Here is a 27,808-nt window from a genome sequence, read left to right on the forward strand (position 1 = left end):
ACCTAAATTGGTTAATTAACTTGACGATTATAAAATTAAAATCATATATATTCCTTAGTATTTATTTCATTGCTTTATTTATTTTATTGTAACATTTAAAAACTTGATAATTGGATTCGAAGTGGCGTGTACCAGCCGGCCAGTCAAAACTTAAAAGTCCTTTAACTCGCTTACCAGGCTTTATACTTTAATAATATTTTGTATCTGGATCGAGGACATATACAGGTATAACATAATCAAATATTACGAAAATCTGAGACATCGAGTTTTTTTTCGTGCCCGCTTCACGTGGAATGCCCCTTGTTTTACATTTGCGAAAAAATTACCCCTCGGTAATAAAATAATCGTGTGTCAGTTGGTGCGGCCCGGGCTACAACCCTCACGCTGTTAATGTATTTTTCGCAATAGGGTTTGGGGCGGGTGCGCCGGACGGGGGCAACAACTAACATGAAGCGCTGTGCAAAACAACATATCGCCGAATTAATAACAATATTTTTAGCAACGTTTTCATTCATACTTACCCTCATCAATGATTTTTTTTCGATCAAGTATTGATCACATGTGTATGTACACAAACCATTAATAAAAATCCAATAAACTGCACATCATAATAAATTGTACTATAGCACAAAGGTCAAACTGTAGACAAAACACGGTACAATACAAAAAAATAAGTATTCACATTAATTTACAAATTACTAGTTATAGTTGTATTTGAATCACACAACGCAAAACCACCTCCTCCACGACGCAAAGTGAGACTGAATGAAAAGAATGAACTGTTACTGAGCACTGACTTGTTCACTCGGCTGAGTGAATGGAAAAGTGGTATGATCGGTCGATGTTTCGTTTGTAATGAAAGTGTATTCGAGCGCCATCTATAAGTGTATAAAATAAATATAATTGCTTTTGCTATATTAGTGCCACCTGTTGTTTAACATAGAAATCTTTAAAGTTTATGTAGAATTATAGATGGCGGCAAAAATTATAAAGCACGTTTAGAAAAGATTTTGTGTATCCGAATGCTTAGGTCATTGCACTGGCTGGCATAAGATTGCAACTAACTTCATTTCGGTAACACTGTCATTTTATTCACCTACATTCATTATTCATAAGCTGTCACTTTCGCATACGTCAAAAATGGAGGAGGAACGTTTGTTCGACGAAAGAGTGGCAATTCGGGAATCCGCTCGTCCTCTTAAAAAATACGGGAGTACGTGTAACCACATGAAGAGGAACGAGGAATATATTAAGCATGTCATGGTTAAAGGTGATACGCTGCAAGGCCTCGCGCTCAAATATGGTGTTACCGTAAGTGTACTAATAACCAGGATATTTTGTGTGTATTAGTATTCGTTGTTAGCTGATTGTCATCTGTGTTTGTTTTAGATGGAGAAAATTAGACGGGCTAACCGTTTGTTCGCAACGGACAGTTTGTTTTTGCGCGAGTATTTATTGATTCCCGTGACGAAGGAGTCTCCTTTCTATGAGAATGGTGAACGGGTGACGGAGATGGCGCCGCCGAACCACCGCGCATCCATCGCCGGCATGCCTACTAGAGACAGGGACTTCTCGCCGGGAAGCCCTGATGAGAAGAAGTCCTTTGATGAGTTCCTCAACAGACTGGACTCTTCGCTGGCCGACATTAAGAAACATGTTGAGAAGACCAAGGAAAACAGTGAGTGAGTATCATTTTGCTTTATTTTGTTAGAAGTGTAAATGTCATCGGTTCTGACTATAAATTAAACACCCCCAGGAGTCACTATTATTAGTATTGTAGTCTCCAAATACGTACTACTTGCAACCCTTTTAAGCAATTTTTTTAACATGATTTAATATTACTTCTTTATAAATGATTATTACCTACTCTTCAAAGTTAAGCTGAGTCACCAACATTTTTGCTAGTTATATAAAACTGTATAACACAAATTGTTTTATTTCGCTTACAAAGTAAATAGTGACCTAGTTAAATATACTTATATGGATTGACAAAATAATTTTCAAAAGGTTTCACATGATCCTATTTCAGTCATATTATTGCAGTTTTTAATCTCCATTTCTTCAGCCGAACTATAACGTATAAAGTTAATCTAATAATGACAATAACTCTTGTTTAATTTGGTAATAAATGAAACAATATAATCATGTTAATTATTAATAGTTAATTATTCTAGTGGCAATAACTCCATAATATGTACCAAGCGGAGATAAAATAATCAGCATTGGCGTAAACAAACATACAAGTCAGAAATTGCTTTAGAGATAAGTTAGTTTGTGTAGTAGAGCAATGGGTGATAAGAAAGTATTTGATATTTGGGGTTATTTGTATTAAATGTTCATTATTTGTGTTATCTGGAATTCTCTATGGAAAATTTTATGAATATAAAATATTGAGGTATTCATTAAATTGAGTTCAAATAACATACCTACAGTACTTGGAAAAGTCCAATCATTCATTGAAAAATAGTGTTATTTGTACTTAATATTTGTTATCATTGTTTGGTATAATGTCTCAAATGTATTAAATTGAATGCATTCAAAGGTTACATCTTTGGACAGCTTTTCTCGCAGTTTTGCCTCCTTCAGAAGCCTTTCCCGTTACTAAAAGTCCCAAATCATGGTGATTTATGACGCTAGCCCCATCTATTTAAAGGATCTGACTAAAAAATTCAATTAGTTCCCATTGGAGAAAATTACTGGAATATAAAGTAGCCTATATGTTAATTTAGGACATGGCCTATCGTATACCCAATTCCACCCAAATCTGTTCAGCCATTCTTGTGTTTACTTCTAACGAACATGTAAACATCCAAACACATTTATAATATAAGTAAGATAAACTTTCGCATTTATAATATAAGTAAGATTATAGTGATTACTTAAATAACATCTGTTATCTATTTCTCATTAGTATAATAATTGGTACTATTTAACAACTGGGACATTCATTTCTTATACATGCTTTATAAAGCATGAATACTTGGTATACTAAGTTAACCTAAGAATATTCAGACATATCATATTTTATTGATAAACTATTTTAATTAACGTCAGGACATTGGATAAGTCTTAAATTGTAGTTTAAAATATATACCATTAATTGCAAAGGTTAATTGAACTCTGGCTTAGGCTTTCTTATTACAATTAGCCAAAAATAATTATCTTTTCTCCCATTGAATGATAAGATTACAGACCTCATTTTCGTTTATTTATCTATGAAATGAAGAAGGTGTAGATATAATTAATTTGTTACATTCTATTGCTCTAGAAACATAATTTTGGACCTAATATGATAATTTATATGTTATTGTATATTTCCGTATTTTTTTCATAATATTATGCATAAGTTTTCAATGTCGATATTTATATGTATAGTTGTAAAGATATCCAATAGCAAAATTAAATAGATATTGTAAATTACAAGTGATCATTTAATCTATACTATCATATGAAGAAGAGTTTGTTTGCTTGAACACGCCAATCTAAGGAACTACTAAATCGATTTTAAATTTATTTAACTAATAGGAACTACAATACTTCTTAGTGCTATAGGCTATTTCTATCCCGGGAAAATACTTATCCCGGAAAACTTTATCACGCGGGTAGAGCTGCAGGCAAAAACAGGCAGCATGTTATAAATTTTGTAGACATTACTAACATTCTTATAAATTTACAAACATTATCTCTTTACTTGTTTTACTCATAAGATCAGTTGTAATTTTGCCCAGCGAAAAGTTTTAGCCATTTTCCGTCTTTTCCGATGGAAATCCTAGAGTTCAATGCAGGATATAATCCATTTCAATTCCTGTTACATGAGACTCCCGACTAAGAACAGGATAGCGTTATATCATTTTGCGGATGTCGTATACGTAGAGTTATGCCGCCGCAGTTGGCAAAGTTTAGTTCTTTGTCCAAATGATTTATGGCAAAAGAAAAAAAAATGTATCCAAAATAACTTGGCAAATAAATATTTGTGTAAACCTATCAATTGCATTACTGCAATAATAGAGTTGATAAAAAAGTGGGTAGTAGGAAAAACACAAGCATTTGTAATATTGTAAGATGGCCTGATGAACTGTTTATATTCCAATTAAACATTATTTACAGTATAATTTATCTTTTTATTATATTATTATAGTAGCAAACAAAAAATAAAAAACAATATATTCCACTAAAGTTGTTTACCTATTAACCTGATTCAAGGTAACATAATTTACTCTTATTTACACTTCTCTATTTCAATTTACCCGTTGTTGCTAATGATTATCACAATAGAAGGCCTTGTTTACAAATTAATGCTTTCGTTATCTTTTATGGTATTAAAGGGGCCTAATTCCGTCTGTGGGGCTAAATCCGTCTATTTGCTATTACGAGCGTTTTAAACGAAGGACAGCTTTGATGGCCGTATAGGTAAATAGGGTATTTTTGACTTTCTTACTTATATCAAATCTAACAGCTCATGTGATAGGACCCTTTCTTTTAATTTCATCCGTGGTGCTTTATAACTAGCTTATCTAGTTGTAAACGTCCCTATCCTTGAGGTTAAAACGCCTCCTCAGATCATGATTTGGCACCCGCATTGCTATGGAGGGAAGTGGACAATTAATATTTCCAACTCCTCCCTATCTTTCTATTTGATTTATTTCGTTGCGGGATAATGACATATTAGTTTTCCCTGAGACTCGCCGAGCTTCACTGCTCGGTGTCTTAAACTGCTGCCACTGCTGGCTTACAGGAGTTGTAGTGGTGGGTGTGAGGGCGGGAAAGTCTCGTTTTCTTACCTATACAGCTATCGAAGCTGTCCTTCAAATAGAACGCCCGTACTTGCAAAAAGACAGATTCGTCTTTATAGACGGAATAGGACTCACCTTATATGCGTATAATTTGATATTATGTTAATAACGATTATGTATTGTATAATCGTTGTAACTTTGCTTGTTTTGCTTACGAAATTGTATTTGGCAGAATTTATTATTTTTACTCATTCCCAAATGAAGAAATAATTAAATTTAGTTTAGTGGATTCCGGATATCCTCGTCGCTTTTACGATTTCGTTTAAAATCAGAGTTTAGTGCCAAAATATATAAATATTTTTTGGTCAGTTGAAAAAATACCGGATCTAATAAAAATACATAAACAAGCGATAAATCACAAACGGATATGTGTACGGTAAACTGTTAATAAATTTACTTAAAACCATAACTTATTTTATGAGCACTAAAGTGGAATTTCAGCAAATCTCACACGCATATCGAATTGGGGTCATTGTTTCATTTTTAAACAATATGATTACTTTCCAAACAACATGATTTTTATTGTTCAGTTGCAATTTATAAACGATTGCTCGCGACTTCGCCCGCGAGAAATATTTTCTCGGAATAAATAAAAATGGCCTATAGCACTCGGGAGTAATGAAGCTTCTTTAACCAAAAAAATATTTAATATTACCTATATACTGGTTACCAATTTTGGTGTCAGTAATGTGTGGGCCTATAAAATTTGACGGTTGCCCTCGATTTCTCCAGGATCCAATCATCAGATCCTGACTTGGTAACTATGGGACCACTTCAGAAGTATCCGTTTTAGAACAAAAAAATAATTTTGAAAATCGGTCCACATATGGCGGAGTAATCGCGTAACAAACATAAAAAAACCATACAGCCGAATTGAGAATCTCTTCCTCTTTTTAAGTCTGTTAAAAAAATCGAAATCGGTTTATTAGTTTCTAAGATTAGCGCGTTCAAACAAACAAACTTTTCAACTATATCATATCTTTATTAGTATAGATATGGCAGTTATAAATGAGAAATTTATTGAACGTTGCATATCATGGCATACCGTCACGCTTACATGGGGGATAGAAAGGCGTAAGCAGTTACAACGTTATCTATTTCTCCATAGGTATACCCGAGCAATGTTATGTTCCGTATTGCAGGACTTTTTAGCCAGAGCAAATAATTTATTATATCATAAGAGAATAAACTATTATAAGCTTAAGAACTATGGTTAAATCTGATCTAATAAATAGACTACCTGATTGATATGTTTGTATCCAAATACATACGACTGTCGGATGGTTGTAGCCAAGAGAAGTAGAGGAGGGTTGTGGGCGGATCCCTCCCATTGAATTATAGTTTGCTCAACTAACAGTTTATTGGTTTTAGACATTTTAAGATTAACAATTTTGTTATTTTTTTCAAATGAATATAACTGTACATTTTATTTATTTATTTATTTATACTTTATATACAGATAAGTATATAGACTTAATGCTAGAGGTAATTAAACATTTTAAAATATGTTTTGAGCGTTCGCCGAATCTCATGCAAGGCTACGGCCGGGGAATACCGTATACACCTTGTGAAACATCCACCATAGTATTATACTCTTGGTGAGTCTGTGTCCACCGACACAAATTCAGTAAAATATGGTGCAGTGGCGGAGGGTGAAGTTTTCCGAAAGGTAACCCGACATGACATATATGTACTAATATGTATAAATGCAGTCCGTAAATCTTTCGAATGATAATTATATTTACATAAATTAAATTAATCGCAGATAGCGATAAGACCGCCATTTGTACTTCTTGTTATTACACCATCTCTGTTTTAAATTTATTATTCTTTACAGTTATGATGTACAATAAAGAGTTTAAATAAATAAATAAATAAATAAATAAATAAATTAAGAAAGGGAAGCCGGCAGGAATCGGGTTAGATAATCTCTTCGTCATTGATATGGTGGTATAATTTTAATAGCTGACCAAGCCTTGCCGCTTATCATCTGTTTTACTAACCTTTATTGTACTATGCCAAAGAAAAGGAAAATCGTAACTAAAAGTTTACCTTGTATTTGAATTTTATTGTACATAGTTACAAGCAAAGTCAGTAATGCTATTTTGCCGTGTCAGGCTTTTAAGGCAAAGTTATAAAATTAAAACTAAAGCCCTCATATAAATACAAATTATATTTTAATCGTGTCCATTGTTTTTTTAAATAATTTGTCATGGATTTTACGCCGGCCAGTATTTAGTCATTGTATTTATAAGTAAAAATAATTTATAAGTAAACGCTAATTGAATACCATTTGATCTTTTCCTGTTTCGAACATGCGTACGAAACTATTTAACCTCGTTTTTCTATAAAATTTACCGAATAAAAGTAGATTTATAATAAAATAAAATTTATCCGTGCGTTAAAGTATAACACAAACGAATTAAAAATGACAGTTGTATGTGTTAAATTGACAATCTTTTTCACTTTTATATTCAGTCAGGTTATAATGATTTAGATGGTTAACTTATTTAGTAAATAAATATTTGCGATCAGTTGAGTATTCTTTTACTATTTAGATTGGAAATAAATTAATAACGGGCAATGCTTACGTCTGACAACGATAAAAATATTGTTGTTTTTATTAAAGGACAATGATTTTAAATTCATAACTCAGTTGTTTTGAAGTCGAAGTTAATTATCGTGTTTTAATAAAAAAAAATATTGATTACCAAATGTAACACTTGTATAAGTGCCTAATTGCGAACGATCAAATAAATTTGATAAATTAAAAACAAATAGTTCAAGATAAGGTCATTGTACACCGGCCGGAGTGCGACATTAACAACTGTGTGCCGTAAGCAAATCGCCTTCCAAATCGGGTGTGTAAATATCTATTAGTGTCATGCACACTGGCACTGCGGATCGCCAAGAATGCATACGACGCACTGTCACTCATGGATGTGCATTTCCCTTAAATTATAATAATATGTAATAATATTAGCCTTGTATTATATACTGTCCCCCTGCTGGGCATGGGCGCCCTCTACAACTGAGAAGGAATAGGCCTTAATCCATAACGCTGGCTTAGTATGGATTGGTAGACTTCACATACTCTCAAAATCCCTATAGACAACTTCTCATATATACAGGTTTCCTTAAGATGTTTTCTTTCACCGTTAGACCAAGCGATAATTCCCAAAGAATACACAGATAACTTTAAGTCGAGAGGTGCGTGCCTTCGGCTTTTGAACCTGCGGAAATTCGCCTCGCCAGTTCGGTCCACACATAACAAGACTATCGCCGCTTTTCTCTCTGAAATCAGATTAATACATTTTACCATATGAAATCTGGAGCATTTGTTCATGTCATATGATATTCTAAGACCCGCCTCAATTAATACAATTGGCTTTAAGTACCTGAGTGCTGTCTGGTTATTTTAAGACCGCAGTGATGAAGGATATTCTATTTAAATGTTAGTGTTGTATTCGTCAATGAGTGTACTGCCATTGCCATTTGTTTTGTGCTGTACTAACAGCGAGTTAAATTTAATAAATCTTCTATTTTTTTTATTGTTTTGCATTACGAGACGGGCTTGCCATTCGCCTGATGATAAGCGATACAAACGCCCATAAATAGTGGAAACACCATCCAACACCTTGAATTGCAAAGTATTGTTTGATATTCCACTGCACTCATCATCCTGACACAGGAGATGTTAAGTCTTATTATGTTCAGTAATTACACTGGCTAAAATGTCTTTCAAACCGGAACACAACATTGACTACACACTGTTGCGTGGCGGCTGAAATAGACATTGCGGTGGTACCTACCAGGCGGACTGTCACATATGAAAGACCTACCACCAGTACAAGTACAGTAGTTACAATATTAGTGGTCAAATAATTTTGGCGATTTCTGCAAAGGATGTACCAGCGCAGCATTACAAGATCTTAAACCCAATGTCAAACTTCCAACCTAATATAATCAATTAGGATGAACGTTAATAAATAAATAAACATAATAGATGACGTCCTTTACATCTGTTAGAATACCGCGGTGTGTAACGAGCTCAGACATCATGGCGGTGGAGTCATGTGACTGGCGAACCGCGTAGAAAGTGACAATGCGGACCGCGGGCGCATGTTAGCGCGACCTTGTCTGACTCATAATCACAAGACTGGCTAACATTAAATCATTAACATTTTACTAGCTAACAAAAATGTATTTTTTCAGATGGATTCTTGTTTCCTTTTTTCCCACTCGCGCGCGATTTTTAGCTGCCAGCAATAAAATTGTGTGAACGCGCGGGAAATTAAAGAATTTGCTCATTATTGACGTACTGCATGGGATAACGCATATTTTAAAATTAGAATCATTACAAAACGTTCCGTGCGTGCTGCTTGCGACCTTTAGTACGCTAAAATTACTGAATATTTGTGCATCTTGTATGACATGTGCGTGTGGGTTGAACTTCGGTTTGCAATTAATTTCAATTAGAATAAACAGTTGTACATACTAGTCACAGGCTTTCATCGTAAGTCAAAAATTATCAAATAAGTCAATGATTGTTATAAATTCAAACATAGGCAAAAAGAATTTGAGCCAAAAAAGGAACCCGGTAACAATGACAAAACATGGCACACGTAAAAAGTGACATCTGCGCTTATTAGAGCTATGTAATATATGTACAGTTTTATTGCAAGGATTTGGATATCATTCACTAGAGTATTGGCCGAGTAGAGTATCCTTTTTTTTGAAGTCGCTTAAAAATCAATGAAATACCTTTTTTACCTTCGAAAGTATCATTTCTATATTATGTATGCAAAGTTTTAGTCTATTTAAAGTTTGCGCGCAGTTTCTGTTACTGCAAATTTTAAATGATATCATTATGTATTGTTTTAAGATGTATGCTGTTTGCATTTTATCTCTGTACGTTCAAGAATAGCGATATTTATGTCTAATATTTGATTGTAGATATGAAAAAACTACACAGTTAAAAATATACCGAATCGAGAAGGCACAGTAATTGCAGACGCTATGACCTTTTCGTACCGTATTTAACAATTCTTACCACTAGACATGACGTGGGAATATCGATCTTATAAACCTTAATAATGGTATTATTTACTAACTGATATTGATTACTCGCGATTTTGTTTTGTATTAATCTAAAGGATGGCAATTAGGTTGGCAACAGTCACATTAAAAAAATATAATTCGTAATGCACAATGTTAATATTATTTCTTGTCAATAATTATCTAGAAATTAAACTACCTGGTGGTTGATTTAGAGACTTTGTTGGTGGTAGGATATATTTTATGTCTGCCTAGATAGTGACTACCGTACAATGTTATAACCAGCCATATTGGCTCGCGAAAGTGTGTCGCGTTCCAGGATCAGCCTGTGTATATCCGGTTCCAACAGGCCGGCATAATTGTGTCGACTGCCGAGAGGTAATCATCTCTCGTCAGTCGACATTCTATTGGACCCCATTCCACTTACCATCAGGTGCAGTGGGGACAATGCCGTGCCATTATAAAAAATAAATCTTGTCAATAACATCGAAATAACAAAACTACCTGGTGGTTGATCTAGAGCAGGTTACTGACGTTTTCAATATTGTTACGCTGTGATCTATGTGGAAAATTTATTTTATCCCGCCTTCAAAATGTTATTAAAACAAACAACCAAATACAAACATCTTTATTAATCTTAAATTTCACAGCTTTACTAACATCAGCTCTGTTATTTTTTTTTATTTTACGATCCTATAATTAGGTTCATTGTTACCCCCTTGAAATAGTTGATTTATCCCCGCGGGGATAATTACCCCCAGGTTAGGAATCCAGGATCTAGAGACTAAAATTCGAAATGTCTTAGCCTATAGTTAATTCCAAAAAATCAAAATCCATCCCTGCCTTCCGAGCGTTTATCATACAATTTCTTTTTGAATTCCTTTATCTACAGAGTATAAAACCGCAGACAAATTGTTTTCATAAACAACGTACATCCATACACACTTATGAGATAAGTGCAGAGTGCTATTCCTCTAATCTCTTGATGAGAGATGAGATATGCAGTGGTTTTATCAGCCGCGTATGACGTACAAATGTTATGTATACGCACTGATTTAGTTCTTAGAATGTAGGCCGGTGTCAGTCCGACCGTTGTGGTGATGATACCGTGTTCAGAGAAAAATATGTAAAAAACAAATGTATACAGGACGTCTTTATACCCGAAAGGGTATACTAGGTTTCAGTCAGGACATCTACTTTTCGTCTGTGTTCCCTCCCATGATGCGACAGAAATTCCAGACTCCGGGCTAATAATAATAATATCAGCCCTGTATTATACTTGCCCACTGCTGAGCACGGGCCTCCTCTACTACTGAGAGGGATTAGGCCTTAGTCCACCACGCTGGCCTAGTGCGGATTGGTAGACTTCACACACCTTCGAAATTCCTATACTAATACTAAGAGGAAAATCTAATATCATTTTGTCTGACCTGGGATTCGATTTTTTGGGGTCGTACCGCGCAGGCAATACATCTACGCTACCGATGCAGTCCGCGGTCAGTCGAGGCGTGCAGCCTGCAAAATATAATGAAAACAAACAAAATACCTTTTTCTCTCTTTTGTAATACTCTGTCAATCACCGAATACAATAGAGATATTTTAAAAATGGAACGTGTTTAAACTTTATTTTCCCTTTCCCCTGAATATGGTATCAACTGCGCGCAGTCGAGTATTAAATCATATTTTTGTGTTAATTCTGTTGTAGTGGAGTGCTGACTGCAGCTGATATCGTTTTAATCGACTATATTAACCAGGAGAGAAAGTAAGCTGTACATTACCGGAGATATGTTGTACCCGAGATTATAGAGGACATCTTAATAACCTACCATGATAGCGGGTCCTAGGATCATCTAGCGTATGTCCAGTAACATAATGCGGCATAATTTGTCAACTGTTGCAAATCGCGATTTAGTTCTAGATTTTAGGTGATAGATATAAACGGGGATATAACTTCAGTTACTAGCTACTTTGCTATGAGTATGGAGGGAAGTGAACCATTAATATTTTCAACTCCCTATATTTCTATTTGATTAATTTCGATGCGACATAAAGATAAATCAGTGTTCCCTGAGATTTCTGAGCTTCACCGCTGGATCGCAAAATGCGTGCCACAGCTGATCCTGGCTTACAGGAACTGTAGGGGTGGGTGTGAACTTGATACAGTCTCACCACACAATAGCTATTATCAGGGCTAGTGTACTTTGCCTGAGATAACTGTGCAGCACTACGGGACTGCAGTCGATCTGATAGCCTAAGATACGCCCATTCTGAATAATCTTTAACGGATAGTAACATGCCCATTGTCTGTCTCTGTTGAATTAATCTTTGTTCTACTAATAAGCTTTTGATGGCCTATGGTGCCCTTTGTTGGTTAGCGGACGAGGTTCCTTATATTTTAGATTGAAATTTTGACACAACGTAGCGAGGAATTGGATTTGCATTTAATTATGAATACTTATTTTATCTCGGCACTCTATTTGTGTTCAAGAATATTATATGTTTCTTAAAGATGAGACTATGTTTTTTTTCTAAATTTCTCTAACGGTAGGACAGTTGGCATGATTTTAGAGAAATACTTTTGTATTACAAGTTGGCCAGGTTAAACTGAGCTATCGTAATTAAAGAGGTCTCGACATCATCTTGTTTAGTTATCAAGAGTATTCTAGACAAATTGAATAAGCCACCATCACAGGCCAAACTAGTTAAGTAGTCTTTCATTTAACAACACAATTTACGTCTGCAAGGTCATGTCTAAATTATTATTTAGACTGGCACAGCAAAGTATACTGTTAATAGTAATTACAATCTAAATATAATTTTGGCCATAGATGGTTTTCCAATACCTGAGTTTATTACCGCTGTTTATGAATGAATTACGATGATGTCGTCAATACGATGCGTCGGACTGACGAGTTTTTAATCAAGCCATTTTCTAGTTGTCTTAATGCAAGTCTCCTTCTATTAGTAAAATTGTTTTTTTTTAAATCTGACTATACGTGTGTTAGCCTGGCAAGGGTCAGTTTATACATACACACTGGACTTGTGTGAGCGCTTTAGACGATCGCAACCCTTAAAAATTAACCATGCTGAGGGCAACCCACTGACGGGCTATAAACCTCAGTTTAGAACGGTCATTGGGAGAGAATGAGACATCAACGATTATGACGTTCCAAGTATCAATATGTTTCTTTAAATTTACTTAATTCTCCCAGAGTTTATGGCCCGTTCTTCTCTGGTGAGAACTGGTTTCCGAACTAGTGGTGGAGTTAATATTGACGGAATCTAAATAATATATAACATTTTATGGGTTCAAATAAATTATTACATTCCATTTCAAATACATTGTGAATAGTTCAATGCACATTGTTATTTGTGGGCGATATTCAATATTTATTATTGAAAGACATTTAAATGTCATGTTATCGATTGTAACTTGTAGTTTTAATTACGCGCGGTCGTGAAACTAAAACAAACAATATCTAATAAATGTAGATGAGGAATGTATTTCATAATGTATACCATTTTTACTATAAAAGTTGTATGCTGCAATACGCAACCAATTACCTGTCAATAAATAAGATTCTATGTGGAAATAATGTACAAGAGCTGTTGAATGTTTGTAAATGTTGGTTTGTTTGGTTGTAAATGTTTTACTTCTTAACTTGGCTTTACTTATTTTTTAACACGGGGAAATCCGTTTACGGATTTGTGCCGGACTCGCCGGTATAAACCGTCCTACCGACTAAAACCCCGCCATTCGACTCTCACTCCCAAATATCGAAGGTCGCGGGGTGCGCAAGCGCATGCAACCGCAAACTTGGTTTTACTCTTGTGGAAACCATGAAGTTTAAAACGGATACCTATTTGTAGTTATTATTTCATTAATAAGGTTCAGACGCGCTGTTAGAACTACCTGTATATTGTATGTGTTCTGAATAGCCACCTAGTTTTTTTGGCTAGTGCATTTTTTTTTAAAAACTTAGCTTTGAATAAATTGTGTAATATGTTATCAGACTCACTTAATTTTTTAATACCAATTGATCAAGTATCGCTTTATTAGATATATCCCTTTTAGTGGTGATTAAAGTGCTTCTTTTGAGGAAGTTGAGGTAGTAGTATTCTTCATAACAGTGTCGATGGTATGTTAAGACTGCTAGCCTGCACTAGGCCAGCATATTAATGGCAATCCTTCATCCTTTAAGTGGAGGAGTGCGTGCTTACGTTTTTCTTTTTTTTGATTGCTTTAAATGACGAGACGAGCTTGCCGTTGCCATCCTGAGATACGAATGTTAAGTCTCATTATGTCCAGCAGTTACACTGGCTACAATGTCCTTTGAACCCGAATACAACAATGACTACATACTGCTGCGTGGCGGCAGAAATAGATATTGCGGTGGTACCTACCTAGGCGGACTCACATATGAGAGACCTACCACCAGTAAAGCGCTTGTATTTACGAATAAAATTATAATAGTTCTGAGCTGTTATTATAACGTCGGCCAGCTTAATTGCTTCGCCATTCTCACCCGAAGGACCCCCACGTATCATAAAGGAATGCATGTTATCTATAAAATTAAAATGTCTAGGTTAAATCACGACTAAAGCGATAAGGATATATAAATAATGCATTAAAATATCAGTTTTTCTTGTAAAACCTCCAATTTATACCAATTTGTACCTTCTGTTTATTTGTATAAACTTGAATTTAGCTTGTGGAAATTGTGTTGCTAATCTGCTGGTTTATTCCGCGGCTCGGCGATGGCACGCTAAAAATAATATCCTTTGTGTGGTCTAAACGGCTTATTCCGGTGTTGGATGTAGTTTGTGACCTTCCACAATGTAAAGATGAATAACGTTTTATGTCACTCAATTTCTTATATAATAATATCAGCCCTGTATTATATACTCTTCCACTGCTGGGCACGAGCCTTTACTATTGAGAGGGATTAGGCCGTTGTCTATCACGCTGGCCTAGTGCGGATTGGTAGACTTCACACTCTCAAAATTCCTATAGAGAACTGCTCAGGCATGCAGGTTTCCTCACGATGTTTTCCTTCACCGTAAGAACAAGCGATAATTCGCAAACAATACACACATCATTTTAGAAAACTCAGAGGTCTGTGCCCTTGAGATTTGAACCTGCGGACATTCGTCTCGGCAGTCCGTTCCACACCCAACTAGGCTATCGCCGCTTATACTTCATTTATAAGTAAATATATAAAAGGCATACTAGTCTTCATTATGTCATAAATGGAGTAAAAATAAATATAAATAAAACATATAATACTCTGCATTTTATCGTTATATATTTGAATTTTATATATATTCTAGTTATACAGGTTAACATATTTGGTTATCAGATGATGACGGAAGTGTTAGTCTGGTCACACAGTAATAATGGCTTTTTTATTAGTATTTTTAAATGTAAATGCAGATTACCTGCGAAATTTGAATAACAATTTCTGAACTTCAAGAATGTATTCAATAAAGGCGGAAGGGATCAAAAAATTATTATTAATTGAAATATAATGATATAACATCTATCAGTGATGTGATTTTTAAATCTCTAGTAATTTGAATACTAGCATACGTTTTTTGTATCATACACAATTAATTTTTCAATATTCGTATAGTACTTACTTGCTGGTGGTAGGATTTCAGCCTATGTATATGCAGTTCCAACAGGCCGGCATAATTGTCTTGACTGTTGAGGGGTAATCATCTCTCGCCAGTCGACATTCTATTGGACTCCATTCCAATTACCATCAGAAAAATACATATATAACTACAAAAAGTTTATTTTACAGTTAACGCAAATTCGCCTGTATTTGTTTATGTAACGTACCGTGACGTCAAAGGGGTGGATAGTGCTGTGCGGAGTGACGTAATTTCGGCACGGGCGTGTTTCCCTATGACCGGTGTGAAGATATCGTATTGTCACACATTGTGTTAGTTCGCTGAAGTTATAATTGCAGAGCATTTTTTTTGGGGCACCTAATTTACTGATGTGAGACAATTGGGGCAGCTACCTCATCTCATTTGGTTATAGGAAAACGTTCTTAGCAGTCTGTCCTTAATTATTAGGCGAATTAGTTTTTATGAAATATTGTATTAAAAAAATAACAGATGAGACAGCAAAAATCGTAATAATTCGTAAAAAATATTTTTGGAAAGGAGGAATATTTTACCTTAAATAAATATTCATGTAAATTTTTGTAGAGATTAGAGCATACCTACAGTCTTAGGACCTACCTGAAGTTTAGACTCCGCACGTCAAAAATCACTAGAAATAGAAACCGTGCCCATACATTATTTTTTATAACTTCCAAAGGGAATGCAAATCAATTTTAAATAACGTTTTATCTCTAAACCTTAAAAATGACTCTTTTTCGTTTTAAGTAACAGTATTTTACACGCAATATCTATTTCTACCACATTAAATTTCCATCTCAGTCGTGATTTGTTAATTTGCGTACGTAACATTTGCAATACTTGAAAGTTTATCGTTATTTATCTGAAGTGCGCAATTGATATGTCATGAACGGCGTATTGTGCGCTTATCTGTATACTACCAACTATCGAGGACGTGGCGTTTCATTCATGCCTGTTTGGACGAGCGATTCTCACTACACAGCGGAGTATAGTTCACCTTCATTATAATATATTCTGTGAATCTGACGCTTTATAATATGCAGTGCTGGATTTATATTTTTTATGAGTGTAGGCCACTTTATTTCCGCCGCCCCATGTCGGTTTATGTATGTATAAAGGTTTCTAAAATACTTAATAATTTTCCATTTGTTGGTATTATGGAAGGCACTTAAGGTAAATAAACGGATGATTAATAAATCGAGTGAGCGTCCTCTGAAATCTGCCGCCCATAGGCCGCGGCTGTACGGTCTATTTACAAATCCAGGATATAATAAGTATTTTTCTCTTCACACGGGCAAGGCGAGTAACCCCACTGTACCTTATGGTAAGCGATGGGACAGGGAGGACTGACGAGAGATAATAATCACTCGTCGTAATCATGCCGGCTTGTTTGAAAATTATATACATAGGCTCTTATTAGAACGCGGCAGTTACGTGGGTCACTATGGCGGGTTTGAGACCATGTGTACGTTGGTCGTTTTTTGGGCGATTACAAAACATAGCTGGTGGTTAGATATTTGTAATTAAAAAAATATATATATTCAACTACAAGCACTGTAATTAGAAACGTCGTTTATCATATATTTTGTGATTCGAACGCTTTAATTTATTATGATCAAATGCTCACGCACACTTTTATAGATACTGTTGTACATGGCAGAGTAGTGTGCGTGAAACAGACCAGTGTACGATTTATTTATGTGTGCGTTCGTAACATCACAAAACGGTATGAGTGTGTGTGTTACACTTTGTATGTAGTAGTCGCATTGACAAAGTTTTTTGTTTGTGGTAATAAGTCATTGGCGTAACCTTTCTAGATGGTCTATGGTAATTGACGGATTATACATATAAAGGGGATAGAATATATATGTCTCAGAGTAGGTGAATGCAACCCACATCCAATAGGTCGGACTGGAAATCTTTGCAGGTGGATGTTCAGCTGAGGACATGCCCGGGCTATGATTACGGTATGTCTGAAAGAAAAGCCTAACAGTTGTTTACGCGATTTTAGTCGCCTTCAATAAATAATAAAATTATAAGCAATAAATATACAAAGAACTTTTATTTCGAAGTTTTGTACCGCATTGCGCTCGCCAGACAAGACGTTAGATGTCAAGTCTGGTAATGGAATTGCTCGGTAATGTACATTTGGCTGACTCGGTAATAATTTATACCATATCAATTTAAAAACACCGAAACTTTACCGAACATACGTCCCAAGAAAGTCACCTATTTTCTTTGTATCCTTAGAAATATATAACTTAATTATCCAAAAGGAGACTTTTAACTTCAACATAACCTTAACTTCACAAACTACAACTTTGTGGATATACAGGACAACTGAACTGTACATATTTTAATAATGACGGTATCTATCAAAGGGAGCTTCAACTCAGCTTGACGGGAGAATTAGACAAAGCAGCTCTACCATACTACAAATATTATAAGTTATAGAAACAGATCAAACTTTCTCATGCCAACGAAATATGAATCTGGTATCCCATACATCACGCAATCCTCAGAGAATGGAAGTAAATTGAGTCGCGGATTACTAGTGGGAGGCGCTCTGGATAACGAGCTTAGAGCTTCAAAGCTGTGATGTCATGCCTTAAATTACCGAGTGGCAGACTGGATAATTTGCGACCTTGGCGACTTTTTCCCATGTGTGTTATTCTAATCAAGAATAAGTCACATGGGAATAGACACACACACATTTGTATGTTGACAATTATGTTAAAATTTTATCAAATTGTAATTACTATTTTAATTGTGTAATTAATTTATGAATAAAGTTTGTAATTATTCTAATCAAGTAATTATTACAAACTTTATTCATAAATTAATTACACAATTAAAATAGTAATTACAATTCTGATAAAATTTTAACATTTCATATATATAAAAGAGTATTAAATAAAAAGGGGTATGTTTTCTCACTTCACTCACTTTTTCACTTCTCATTTTCCAATCGATGGTTCATGCGTCTATTGTGCTTCAAAAACTCTGTTAAATTGAAACTGAACTCGTGGCTCGCCAAATATTTTTTGTCACGTCCGTTCGCGATACATTCGTATCAATTATTTGTGCTTTAGAGCCCAACTGGCGGGTTCAACGTCCTTTCTTTGTATTTCAGACGTCACTGACACCGCTCTTCAGCTGATAAATGTTCGAACGGATGTTTTTTTTGTACTTTAGTTGGCGATATTTTTGAAGCTGCGAAAATTTGTTGTCCGATTGTAATATATTTGTTTTCGATTAGTAAGTGTTCGAAGCAATATATTGCGTAAGAACGTGCAAATGTTCGCACTAGCGACAAGATTTCCATAATTATACGCATACGACTCGCCGCGATACTTGCAAATTTCAAAATTTGCAAAAGTCAGCATGCCGTGACTGTCTACACGGTATAAATCGGTTACAGAAGTCAACTTCTGTAAATCTTTTATATCTAAACCTCGCTTTAAAGAAAGATGTTGCATTAATAGATAGATCGATGCTAGGCATATGTCTTATACGTAGTTTGGACTACGCTGTTTAGTCGAGTTACCGGTAATTTAGTATTTTTATATATTTTACTAGCTTTTGCTCGCGGCTTTGCCCGCGTGAATGAGTTTTCCGGGGATAAAAATCCTGCTATATATTTTACCGGGATAGACAGTAGCCTAGTAGACCATAACCTTTCCAGAGTCTTTAACTATCTCCATACCAAATTTCATAAAAATCCGTTTAGTAGATTTTGAGAAAATCGATAACATACAGACAGACAGAAAAGGGGACTATATTTTATGATGCGTTTAGATTTTTTTCTCACAAATCTGACAATCTTGAAACATGACGAATCGACTAATACTCGATAAGTCTCGATTGCCGACGGCACAAAAATGATAAGTGGCGACCGAAATTTGGATCGCTTGGGGGAGGGTGTTAAGGGGGCAATTTCATCGATCTACTACATTTGTGCTCATTGCGCATATTATGAAATCCATCGAGTATTACAAACTTGGCACCACTGACGTGTCATTGCATTCTAAAATAATTATCACGTCATTTTAATTCGCAGTATTAAAGCCAACTGGAATTTAAATATGTAGGTGTAAAGGAAAACTATTGTGAGAGATTTTAAGAAAGCATTGTGACTGGCTTAAATCAACATGACTGGCTTAAAACAACTGGCTTAAATCATCAAATCAAATGGTTATTAGTAATGGTACATAAACACGCAGTGTTATTTAAAAAAGTCACTTGTAGTGTCTGATGCTGTGTTCTAAGACTTATAAACCATCACGTCTTTATATCGGTAGGTATAGGGAGAGAGGCAATAAGGTGGTCGCTATCTGGGATACAAATGTCCTACTACCAGCCAGTATCGTTAGTTTGCAGGCATTTTACCTATAAATGTGAAGACTTATATCATATTTAAGGAAAAAATATAATATAAAGGAATGTTTTAATTTCCTTTCTGTCAAGTTTGTTCCGTCCCTATCGCCGTATCAGGCAAATTCCAGATTCCGGGCTGATATTGAGCAAAAACAAAAAACAATATCACTTTGCACGATCCGGTACTTGAATCCGAGACCTACGTACGGCGGTCCTACCAAGTCTATGTAAACTATGGTTTTCCTCAGAAGAAAAATTCAAGCGAAACATTTGCCTTAGTTTTTATGACTGACCGCATTCCTAAAGCCTCGAAAATAAACCTGAGTCCCGAGAAAATGGTGTTAGGTAAAGCTCTGGATTGCATTTTTTTTTAAATAAAATGTTCGTGAACTTTAAATACAGTAGTGGGGTCTAACTATGACTTCGAAGATGGAATGTATATAGATATACGTAATACAAAATATGGTATTTCATTTTATATATTTTGTATTATACATGCTTTCGAATTTTGCGTGGGTCAACATAGAACGTTCAGCGTGCTCTACTGAGCTCGATATTCAGAGTTTAGTTTCCGCTATCCACCTTTCACATCTAACTTTTACATTGTCTTGCATAATTGGTTCAATTTCTTTTAATAAAATATACTATGGTTGATTAAAATGATGACGTACCAGTGGGAAAAGACTGCATATAGCTCGATTCCTGTCGGCTTCCCTTAGTGTCGAATCTAAATATCATTTGAACGATTTGCAGATCGTATTGATGCATATTAGTATATGTTGTGTTGGATTTTCTTTCGGAAAATTTTACTTTTCGTCACCCTGACGTACGGTTTGTTATCTTTCCTTAAGGAAAATTTTATGATGCGCTTCAAAAACAATGTAATATTTATTTAGTAGTATTCTACGTCGTACAGTGTAGGTCAATTTATTTAGTCTTTGCGATGATCCATATAACTTTTTCTGTATGAACATTTACTTTATTGTTTATCGGTGTTATATCCCGGTATCTCAGAAAGCACGTAGGGCCGTTGGTTCTGCGCCTGATCTCTCTCCGGTCATGTCGGACTGCCGTCTCATCAGACTACAAGAGGAAAGGAACAGAGAGTGATTTCATGTATCACGGACACTTGTGCACTATATCTCTTAAGTTATTAGTTAAACTCTGCGATATACTGCCGTAGATGAACTTCTGTTTGTTTACAGGTTCTCAAACTTATTTCATCTACTTGAGCATCAATTATTTTCTAGCGTCCCCAGAAATAACTTATTTTAACTATACAAACGAGTATATATCACGTATAAATCTTATCCGTTTTCTGAGTTAAAATATCTTTACTAATTATAATATTATAAATACGAATGTGTGTTTGTTTGTTTGTTATGCGTTGACGGATAATTACTAACGGATATACATGAAGTTTGGTATCACTTCATTGCTCTGCAATTCCTTTTAGACCCTTTATCGCTTCCCTGAAAGCCTCCAGCGATGACGTCGTATTATCGTCGACTTTGAGAAAGACCGGATAGCATGTATTAATTGGTTATACTACTATTCCAGATTCGTGAAAGACCTGGAGGACGGTTTCGTGCGGCACAGGCCGACGGCGCGGCTGCGGCAGTCCGCGTCCCTGGGCGCGTCCAGCTCGTACAACGAGGTGATCCCGCCTCCGCTGCCGCCGCCGCCCGTCTCCCTGACCCAGGGCCGCCGCGTCGACTCCTCGCTGCGCCGTCTTGAGCGTGCGCATGATGATCTCTTCCAGTTGTAGCGGCCGAAGCAGCGCAGGTGAGGACTGTCATTTTTGATGTAAAGTCCAGAGTTAGGCGACTTATAGGGACTTCTTCTTCATAAGTGCTTGTGTACTGATGCTGTTTAGAGATTAAATTTTGGGTCATGCGTATTTGTCAATCAAACGACCTGATTGTAAGTTAATGTTAGAATGATCGCATTTTACGATAAAATTCTAGTATTCGTAAAACTAGAACCAAACATTTTACTATAATGGGCTGTACTCATATACCGGGCCTGTTTGAATATTGATTATACGCATTTGTAGTATGTCTCTTGATTAAGGACTGTTATTGGAAAAGTAATACTATATTCCAAACCTACAAGTCATTTTAGCATAACAATAGAAATGTAACAAACATTTCTCCTGTAGTATATTACTGTCAGTTGTGCCTTAATTAGTTATAAAGGTTGTCAGTGAAATAACTGACGTAAATCAAGGAAAGAAGCGTGTATTGATACCAAACGGTTTCAATTAGGGTTATCAAGTTTTAACGTTTGAAAACTATATTCCAGTTAGGTAAGCTACAATTATGAGTGAAGTCTTTAAAAATCACCATTATGCTACTAGGTACTAAAATACCTACAGTTTCAATGCTTTAAACAACAAAAAGTCTAATAAATTCGATTTTGAGAACGTCTGACAACCCTATTCACTGAAGTGTAACAACTCTAATCTGTACTTATGCAACGTCTTATTATCCTGACTGGAGAAGCGTGCGGCGCGCTGTTTTTATTGCGTTATGAATCCAATTAGAGAACTGTATCGGTAATGGATCAAACGTGAGTTCACGGTTGAAGCATCTGTTAAGTGGCTTGGTATTTAATAGAATAGAATCTAGATCATTGGAATGTTAATGTTAGCATCTTAAGCATCGTCTATAGAGATTACTTTACGCTAGATCACGTCCGCTTAGGTTATGTCTAGAATATATATCAAAGGCAATGTGCACGACACGCGCCAATGTAAATTGCACGCACATTCCGTAAATACGAAATGAAAATTAGACGCGCATATATTGAAAAAAAAGATGTTCTATTTTCAAACTTCATTTTTGTAAAGCCGTTACTCACGGGTATGTTATATCAGTTATTGAAGTCCGCATTGGTCCTAATAGCTGCAATATCAACGTGCCTGGCGTTTATATAACTTCGATGTCCAGTCAAAGCACGTTTGCCAATCTGGCCGCATCTTTTCCAACATGGAACGTAGCCAACTTGAGTAATGTTCCAAAAACTTTCCTCTAATTTTTCATTTGCTAAATCGTGCGTGTCACGATCCCGGTATCCGGATGTAAATATCAATCATAAGAAGCTTTAATACTAGTGTATGCTTTACGTCACTTTAGTTGATATTACTATGAGATATGTTGCTATATCTGCTATGAGTTATGTGCGTTTGGGGGTCATATAAAAATAAACCGCCTGCTAGTGATTTAGTAACGATCAAAGTTCAATGTAGGCTAGTGGTATGTGATGCGGATTGTTGTGGGTTTGGTTCTATGGTGGGGAGCGGTAATGTTACATTCAATTCTGGGACTTAATATGAATCAGTTGAACTACTACATTTCGTTTGAATATTAATTTATGGTATTGATTTTGAACGGGCCGACATAATTGTGGTAAGTGTCGAGGAATATATCTCTCTATACTCTGTACTATATTGTATAATAGTATACAGTATAGTAATAGAAGGACGCGACCCCGCTTACCATCGGGTGCAGTAGTCTCTTTCCTGTATATAAAAAAAAACTTAAAATCAGGCCTTATCCCTAAAATTTATTAAAAGTGAAACCATTTTTATTCAATAAAAAATTGTTGGTCTTGTTTCGTGTCTTTGACCCTCTATCAGTTTATCCTTTCCATTAAAGCTGTAGTGTGACCAGCCTTGACTTTATTGTCAGTACACATGGGGCATTCGTCTGACCCCGTCTTATCGCGCTACCGGCCTAATTTTAATTGCGGATTCATTATTTAATTTTATTGTTGTAAGGTTTGAATAAAATAATGAACACTTAAATGACAATATTAGAAAATGACAATTGCTATTTACGATTGTTCTGGATCTTAATTCTTAAAATACTTTTAGTGTTAGGCTTTTTCTGCGAATTATGTTTTGATTCATTCACAGCTCACCTAAATTTCTAAAAATATTTCTATATGAATGCTTATTGTGGATGAGAGTTGTTTGAATCTTGTGAAACTAATATTATTTTAAAAATAATTTTTTTTTGGTATAAATTATTGACGAGTAGTTTCATACAACATTGCTTTAGGTTTTTTTTTAATTTTCTCAGTCGGATAGAAATTTACTACAATTCTGTTATGACTTGATATAACAATAATGTAGAAAGCGTCTGTCTGTAGAAAATTATGATTAATAATTATATAATTTTAATCATAACCGTAAATTAGTATTACATTCTGGCATGTAGAACAAAGTGCCAATCCATAGTCTCTGCCGATCCTAGAGGCGTGATATCCTATATTATATGTATTATAAGATCAAAATGTATTTTTTCAGATATGCGCGTTTCAACTGAGAGCGGAGCGCTGTGCGATGCGCACGCGCACTTGCCAGCGCACGCGGCGATCTTCCGACGATCGCCGCGCAGTGCGTGAACTGTCGGTGAGTCTAGTGACGTCACGAGTGATATTATACTACGGGCTTGATTTCTCATCTGGCGCTAGGAAAATAAATTTGGAGGTACTAAAAATTATCCCATGTTTTGATTTTTATGGCAATACACATAACATCTGTTATATTTCGCGTTTAGAAAATAACATGTCATGTGTAGATACTAAAATTTGATATAAGAGTGATACATGATGTTACTATAGTCCTAAAGTATTAAATATATCCTTTAACTGTTATAAGGGGTGAAAGAAAACGAAAAATAACTAAATTATTTAAACCAACATAACTATAATCTAAGGCTTCACTTTTGCTAGGTGTGTAGTGTAGACAATTATAATTGTTTTAAAATAATTTCAATCATGATTCGTATTCCTTTACCACTTAACTTCTAATCACAATTCATTGTTAACTATAAAAAAGTAATAACGTAAAATGTAGGATATACATTTTAACATGGTATAAGGGTTTGTGGTTTGTGACATGACTTTAGCTGTCTCAGACTTTAATATCGACTTATACGACATACATTCTAAATGCTTTTGGCTAAGTAATTTGCGCCCCGTTAGAAATCAAGATACGTACGTATGTAGTTGTTAATACCGGCTTACACAACAATTTGTATGATCTTATTAATGTTTACAGCGTAAAATAAATGATTTGGTTCGAATACTACGTCATAAACGAAATGTTCGAGCAATAATAATGCCTGTCATTTATTTTACATATTTTTATGGACCATTGATAAATTAGAATTCAATGTGATTTTTTTGTAACATTGTTAATCCGACTGCGTAAAAACGTGTATATTACGATAGAATAATATATGTTGTGGATTTTGTTCCCCTCGGAATAATGCCATCTGAAAACAGCTCTTAGGGCCACGGTACATTATTTTATCAGAGTTTGGCGGTTTATTCCATATCTCTTGGGAACTTGGATAGAGTAACAAAATTTTAAATAGCAAATTTTACAACTTGCGATGCAGTTGTACTGTTTTAAAACTCCGCACTCTGCTAGTTTTGAAGTTATTTATGTTTTTTTAAATGGGTAGCAGTAATTAAAAGGTACACAGTCAGATAGTATTTTTAACGTATTGTTTACACTGTGTTGTCAATTGCAAAATCGCCGATAATTGATGTTAAAGTGTGCAATGGCCCTTAGACTATCCCAGCCAGATAATATTTTACGCAGTCATATATCTAATAATGAATATCATTATTGTATGTATATACATGTATATTAGTTAGATGTAAATGCTTGGTGCGTTTCACCGGGACTGTCCTAATCGTGATATATAAATACGCAGCTATGATTCAGGCGAAATTGTGTCTTATTCAATACGAAATACGATTTACCAAAGAAATGCTATTATAAAATTCTAGATGTTTGAATTTTGCACGCCGTAACTATTGAACAGATTTCGAAAAAAAATTATAGTTAGTCTATAAAATTATGCTGTAAGCTTACTATTTTCGTTAAATTATTGATGTCTCGGGATAGCCATAAGTTTTAACCCTTGAGCAGCGTGTAAAAAATTGTATAATTCAAAACATCTTATACAAAAATGACCCTTATATTTAAAGTAAAAATGGATATTATTGAATCATGACACAATTTCGGCTTTACTAACAAAATTGTAATATCTATTGTGAAGTACTGAAGTTTGTTCAAATCACAATTATACAAGCTTCAATACGATTTAGATAGTTATCCAAATGAAATTATTGATGTAATAATAAAATAATTTATAGTTGTGAGGCACTAAATATTTTTAATGTGTAATGTTGTTGAGCTTAAAATGTATAAGGTTATAACATTGTTTAGTTTAGTTAGTGTTATTTGTGCGTGTAGTTGCTTGTTAAAACTGACGCGATTCGAAATCATTTTTTACTGTACAGAGTCATGACGTTACTAAATTAAACCATATACGTAACTTCTTGAAAATAAGACTTACAATAAGTTATTCGACCTGTAGATGAAAAATAAAAAAAGTTTCGAACAAAATAAATATCAACAAAAAGTATTCGTCATTCTACACACCCTAATACCACTACTGTTACTCTAAGAAAAATCGTCACAGTAACAACATCATACTTTCACTCAGAAATATACTCACACGCCATGTTCCCAATAAACCAAAATAAAAATTAGAAAAGTAAAGCCGGTGTTTATGGTGAAAATATTCGTTATCCGTGGATGATTTTTGGCACAATTTTAGTAGAGGTAAAAGAACATTACCCAGCGTTTTTTATCCGAAGGGCGACACGAGTCTAAGCGACTCCCATTCATTGTCAAGCTCGGATTTGTATAACAAATTTTGATATCATTTTATCTTCAGGCAGAGAAAGTCCGGAATTCGCGATGTTTTTTCTATAATATTCTTTAATGGATTGACTTGCAATGTAGTTTTTTTACAAAAATGATTTTGAATCGCGCCATTTTTTGGCAACCAACAATACGTATTGTAAAAAATCAAAATTATTACTTCCCTATCGTACCTCAGAGTTTAGTGAACGATTCCATAGTCTATTTGTCACAAATATATACTATATGAATGTCCATTTAGTGTAAATATGCGCTCGATTTTATGCCTTAAGTATTTCTCATTATGTGTTATTCGTGGCGTATGCACTTTTCATGTTTGTAGTATTGGTAAATTTCGGAAAATAAATATTGTAATTATGTCCAACAGCGTTGAATCCCCCAAGCTATCGGGCCGTATTAATATGCTTAGTTTCGCTCTGAAGTGGGATATAAGCCGTGAGGCTGTTACATTAAAGCCAGCATGTTACAAGTCGTTTATTACTAAAACATCAACAGCATCTCAAGTGATATCTTAAGTCGCAGAATATGTCAATTTTTTAAAGCTGAGGTTTGTTTATTAAGCAACGTCGATTCAGCTGAGAACAAGCTATTAAATGACAACTTAAGCTTTGTTCATTAAATAGTTTAATATATTTACCCCCTTATTCATAGACGTTATTTATCTAAGGATGGAGCATTGCTGTGATAACATGTCTGTTTCTTAGTGCTGACGACATGGCAGCCTTCGTAGTGTGTAGATATAGGGCCGTTGTGATTGGCTAATATTGAGATACAACTTGAATCTAGTTGGCTGTCAGATAAACAAAGTTGAGAAACAGACTTATTATCACAGCAATGCTCCGTTCTTAGATAAATAACGTCTATGAATAAGGGGGTTAATGTCTACTTGAGAGCTTCAAAGATGTGATTGATTTATTAATATGGCCCCAAGGCCGTATTCACAAGCGTTACTTACCTCAGTACGGAGCCATGCTGTGAAAATAAGACTGTTTCTCACAGCTCTTGGCACGACAGACTTCGCAATGTTGTAGGCTTACCCCTTATTCATAAACGTTTTTTATCTAAGGACGAAGTAAAGCTGTGATAACAAGCTTGTTTCTCAGTGCCCAACGGCACTGAGAAACAGACATAGGGCCGTTGTGATTGGCTATTATTGTTGTATCTCAATATTAGCCAA

At 35.1% G+C, this 27,808-nt stretch overlaps 1 protein-coding gene across 1 annotated transcript; it reads left to right on the forward strand.

Annotated features, from left to right (window-relative positions):
• The first annotated feature begins 1,093 nt into the window (after window positions 1-1,093).
• On the forward strand, window positions 1,094-27,155 carry LOC115448347 (lysM and putative peptidoglycan-binding domain-containing protein 2). The gene is made up of 4 exons (XM_030175753.2): window positions 1,094-1,311; window positions 1,390-1,682; window positions 21,441-21,665; window positions 24,193-27,155. The coding sequence occupies exons 1-3, from the start codon at window positions 1,141-1,143 to the stop codon at window positions 21,646-21,648; spliced, it is 672 nt and encodes a 223-aa protein (XP_030031613.1). The 5' UTR covers window positions 1,094-1,140; the 3' UTR covers window positions 21,649-21,665; window positions 24,193-27,155.
• Window positions 27,156-27,808: the final 653 nt, after the last annotated feature.

This window comes from Manduca sexta, chromosome 13, assembly GCF_014839805.1.
Source record: "Manduca sexta isolate Smith_Timp_Sample1 chromosome 13, JHU_Msex_v1.0, whole genome shotgun sequence".
Classification (NCBI taxonomy): Eukaryota; Metazoa; Arthropoda; class Insecta; order Lepidoptera; family Sphingidae; genus Manduca; species Manduca sexta.

Coding starts and splice junctions, on each gene's coding strand:
- LOC115448347 (XM_030175753.2), top strand. CDS start 1,141: ATGGAGGAGGAACGTTTGTTCGACGAAAGAGTGGCAATTCGGGAATCC. Junction 1,312..1,389: donor CGCTCAAATATGGTGTTACC/GTAAGTGTACTA, acceptor TGTTTGTTTTAG/ATGGAGAAAATTAGACGGGC. Junction 1,683..21,440: donor AAGACCAAGGAAAACAGTGA/GTGAGTATCATT, acceptor CTACTATTCCAG/ATTCGTGAAAGACCTGGAGG.